Source organism: Gadus morhua, chromosome 2 (assembly GCF_902167405.1).
Source record: "Gadus morhua chromosome 2, gadMor3.0, whole genome shotgun sequence".
Taxonomy (NCBI): domain Eukaryota; kingdom Metazoa; phylum Chordata; class Actinopteri; order Gadiformes; family Gadidae; genus Gadus; species Gadus morhua.
Window position 1 is genome coordinate 21690095 of NC_044049.1, and position 5000 is coordinate 21695094.

General features: G+C 49.2%; 1 protein-coding gene across 1 annotated transcript in view; it reads left to right on the forward strand.

The window, feature by feature from the left end:
* Positions 1–1231: 1231 nt before the first annotated feature.
* txn2 (thioredoxin 2) overlaps positions 1232–5000 on the forward strand; it is a 5192-nt gene continuing 1423 nt past the window's right edge. The window contains exons 1-3 of the mRNA XM_030345267.1: positions 1232–1319; positions 3543–3805; positions 4704–4827. Coding sequence (XP_030201127.1) covers positions 3543–3805; positions 4704–4827 — 387 coding nt within the window. The 5' untranslated portion in view covers positions 1232–1319. The remainder of the gene's footprint in view (positions 1320–3542; positions 3806–4703; positions 4828–5000) is intronic.

The following is a 5000-nucleotide window of genomic DNA, read 5'->3' on the forward strand; positions in this document are numbered from 1 at the left end:
CTCGCTCTCCGTGGACGTTGCTCCAACCTATCCACCACCTCCTCCCTCCCCCCCTCCTCCCTCCCTCCCTCCCTGCCCCCCTCCCCCTCCGAGTTGTCACCATAGAGAGACTCTTGTTCCCATTCCCCCCCCCCCCCCCGCCCTCCTGTCCACAGGGACCCCTCAAAAATCCCAGATATCCTTGCAATTTCCGGTGCAATGTTTATTTGGCGGGAACAGGTTTGGGGGAGGAGGGGTGAGGGTGGCGGGGGGATGGGAGAGTTACATTTAAAAAAGTGCCTTGCTCACAAACAGTTTTGGGCTACCGTTTGAGGGTAAACACCCGCAGGTTGGGGGGAGGAGGGGGGGTATGGGGGGCAGAGGGTCTCAGGACTGAGGTGCGTGTGTTCCGAGTCCGACACGCAGATCTCACCTCAGCGCGGATACAGAGAGGCGCTCTGTTCGCTGCCCAACCACCGCGGACGGATAAACAACTCCGCGCGGGTATCCAACGGCGCCCTCTGCTGGCCGCCTTGGGAAACGACACCCACGCATCAGAGCGTAATTAATTTAACTAAGTCATTTGAATACTTGGTAGCATCACTCAAATGTATGAGATGTTGAGGTTTATGTGATGTAATGATGTACAGAAACCGATCAGATAAAATGTCTGACAATATTTGATGATCTTGCAAACATATTTGTAAGCTATAATGTGCAAGAGAAACATATATCTTACGCTGGTTTTCATTATTTTGGTGTTATTATGTATTAATAGCTTCGTCGAGTGTGTTTACACCATAACAAGACAATTATCAGGAACTCAGGAAATAAGATGGATCAGACTGTGGTCTCCCCCCTGATTGGCCGTCGTCCGGCAAGGCCCCTCTCCCTAGAAGGAAGTGGAAGGGGCGAGTTTGAGGGAAGAGTTTCTCAATTAATTAAAGATGGATAGAATATTCGCTTAAAGACTTGAATAATTAATTTACGCGTACCCCAGGCCTAGAAAGATATCCACTGCGTCTCTTTACGTTCTGATGTCATTTCAGTGTAGAAAAGCCTCATTTGAATTTCCCACATGTCCTTTATGAAGATGTGGTTTTAAACTTGGTATGGCCACCGTGGGGGAGCGTGCTAACCATAGACATCTTATCTATAAGATGTCTATGGTGCTAACCATAGAGGTGCTAAAGGGCTCCCGTGGTGCAATACTCGGTGTGGCCACGGGGGGAAGGGCGCTAACGAGCTCACCGTTAAAACACGACGCGGCCCCTTTAAATAAGTAAAGCGGAAGTGCCTCATATCCATTCGTCCACCAGATAACAGGGACGAACTGCGAGGTAAATATCGGAGCGGTTTGGTTTCTCTATTAATGTCATATTACACTGTTCTTCTCTCCTCCATCCCCGTGTTATTATCACTCTGGTTCTGAGACTGTGTGACCGTAACGCGGCGGAGGCAGGAAGCTTAGAACCCGCGGACAAAGTCACACTGAGGTGACTTGTTCAAGTCCCAGTCAGGGTTGCCAGATTGGGCGCCTAATCCGTCAATTCACGGGGGCAGTTCGTTTACCAGATTGTGAGAGATTTCCCTTCCAATCTGGCAACACTGTTCCCGGTACTGTGGGGTTGCGCAACAACTGGTTCCGAGTAGGAGGCTGGTCCGTAGTCGAAAGCGTTTAAACACTCAAGACTTCTGGAGGAGGAAATGTTTTTCATGAGTTTTACTGTTTACTTTACGAGAAGAGAATAGGGGCAGAGTCCTCGCTGCTGGAGTGCCTTGGAGCAACAGGTCTACCGTGTGGACATGTATCCGTCGAACGGTACTGGTACTTGGGGGATGTCAACAGTCTAAATGAGGCCCTCAACTATCTGGAAGAGGACCGAGGCATTGTTGGGTGGCAGGCGGGTACCGTGGGGAACAATGCTGGGGTCGCTAATTATACTTCAACATCAAAGCGACCAATTAGAATAGAATAGAAAGCCTTTTATTGTCATTGCACGAGTCAAGTACAACGACATTTTTAGTAAGCTTTCCCAATTGGTGCATTCGAGAAAATAAATAAATATATAAATAGAACAAGAACAACAGTATACCAAATAGAAATGTAAATAGACTTGTACTGGTATCCAAATTCCAGATGGATACATTTTTAAAACGAGCAGAATCCTATGCAACCTCACAACCAAACAATAATGTATTTGGTACTCAAGCATCATTGGTTCATGATTGAAAAATCTTTTAAAAACAGTGATTTGAGTTAATGCTCCTGCCTTGCCCATTAACAAGGCAAGGTTACACCAGCTGGAGTCGGAGTTGCCCCCCTCCCCCCGATGCTGCCCGGTCCCCTGTCCCTCCCACTGTCTCGGTATGAGGACATGGTGACGTCTTCATAGATGATGACCGCCACAGAAGGTTTACTCGGCTAATCGTATTTTATTTCTTGGGTTGCACTTCCATCTGTTGTATTTGATCGGTCTCGGGGCATGTATTGATTTGGTAGACGTTTTTGTTTAAATGGTCGTACATGTTGCACTGTCAAAGTACCGTCAGAGCAGCAGCTCTGTGTCAAAGTGAAGGAGTTTTGTTAAAAAATCTAGGTCCAAGTTTGAAGAGAAGGGGTTTGAGGTGCAGGGAAAAGGTGTCGGGGAGGGGGGTGACGGCATTACATTTACAACAAGGATGTTAGCAGACGCTTTTATCCAAAGCAGTAAGAACAGTAAGTACATTTAACTATACATTTAACCCTAACACTAACTATCACTAGGTTAACCCACTCCCCGTATACAACAAAGATAGCTAGGATAAGATGCTACATAATGCTAAGTACTGTTTTAAAGTGCCAGGATGAACAACATACAATCATTGTGTAAGAGGGATGTGGGGGGGATGCTATGCAGAGTCTAGGTGAACTCTGAACTCTGAATAAGGCCCCGTTCACACAAAGCCGATTTCATGGCGAAACCGCAAAGGTCTTGTACGGTTCGGCCTTCCGTACACACGAAGCCGGCGAATCCGCTGACCGAAACCGCAAACTTCTGAAACAACCCTCGGAGGTGGTTTCAAATCTACCCGGTTTCGTTTTGGATTCGTGTGTACGCCTGAAACCGCAAACCATGACGTCATCGCCCCACCCCTCGACCTCCTAGCCAATGGCTCTTAAGCCCGCGGAGTCTCAGAAATCACATGCGAGCATGCACATAAGGGCAGCCTTTATGCGCATGCTCGCCTCAGCTTCTTATTTAATTTCTTCTGGATTTCTGTACCAGAAGCAGCGCCCCTTATGGGCCTGGAATGTGTACCACAGCGTTTCTACAGATCTACCCGGTTTCGCTTGGCTTCGTCTTTACGGAGATACTTCGAAACCGGATAGATCGAAACCGTAACGGTTTCGCCCGTTTCGGCTTCGTGTGAATGGGGCCTAGGTGAGTCTTTTGCGTGTGGCAAAACCAAATCCAACTGTCTAAAGATGAAGCCAGTCCTCACCACCAGCCCCTAGTGTGTACATCACAATTGAGAACAAACTTCCGCGCCCCCCCCCCCCCCCCCCCCCCCCCCCCCAGATGGCTCAGCGGCTCCTCCTCCGTCGGGCCTGGACCCTCTCCACCCGGGAGCTCCGCCCGCTGCCCCTCTACAGCGTCACCACCTCCTTCCTGCCCTCCTCCTCTCCACTGCTCCTCACAGGCTCCTCCCCCCGGGCGGCGGGGCCCCTCCCCCCCCACCATGCCCCCCGCCGCTGGGTGTCCTTCAACGTGCAGGACCACGACGACTTCACGGAGCGCGTCATCAACAGCCAGCTGCCCGTCCTCGTGGACTTCCACGCCCAGTGAGTAGAAGCATACATCTATCTATCTCTATAGATCTAGGCTTCTGTTGTTACACCGGGCTCTCAACGGATTCATAGATCTATAGAGATGGATCTATAGAAATAGGTAGATCTACAGAGATAGGTAGATAGATCTATAGAGATAGATAAGTAGATCTAGAGAGATTTATAGTGCTTATGAGGTGACATAGAATGTGAATTCCCTCTAGTTTGCACATTGCTTACTACACATGCCCAAAAATATAATTGCCCTTATTTTGCATCCAGAGAAGCCTACTGGTGTTATCAGTTTTTTTTAAGGAGGGGACTGTGTGTAGCCTAATATGGTAAAAAGGGATACTTAAGTTTTTGTGATTGTCTCAAATCATGCATCAAACACACACCCTCCCTCTCTTCCTCCCCTCCCTTCCTCCCCCCTCTCCCTCAAGTCAGAATGAGTCGTAGCTCCTAATCTCATGTCCTCCCAGGCTGGGGCGCATTCCAAAACTCAGCTGCTAGGGTCCTGGACAGGAAACTAGTATTGGTAAAACAATAAAACAAAGCGGTAAAACCACAATAAAGGCGTTCCACATGACCGCGGGCTCTTGTCGGACGGTCATTTTCTTTCTTTCACATGTTTTCATTTAGAGTGGAACTCATTTTGAAAGAGACTAAGTTAGCTACCTGTAGGCCAAGCTAACAGCTAGGCAAAGCTACAGCTAGGCCAAGCTAACATCTAACAGTGTTAAGGTGACTGCTAACAGCTAGGGTGGATCAGTCACCCACGGGATGTACTTCCTGTGGGTGACCGTGGAGAACATTCCCGAACAATTCCCTAAAAGTACTTGATGACATAAAATGCCTCCAGCGCCGCGCCGAACCGATGTGTGTGATTGGCTAACGGAGTGATGATTGACAGGTGGTGCGGCCCCTGTAAGATCCTGGGGCCCCGGTTGGAGAAAGCCGTCGGCAAACAGAAGGGTCGCGTTGCCATGGCGAAGGTGGACATCGACGACCACACAGACCTGGCCATAGAGTACGGGGTAAGAGAGCCAGTATTATGGGATGCCTCACCTTCTCACCCAGACGGGGAACCAGACGAATCGAAGAGCTCAGGTTATATTTACTCTGGTCTCCCGCAGACCTGGCCCGGGTCCGGCCAATCACAGCCCTTTATCTAATAGGGGGCGGGTTTGATAGGATGATAACCTTAAAG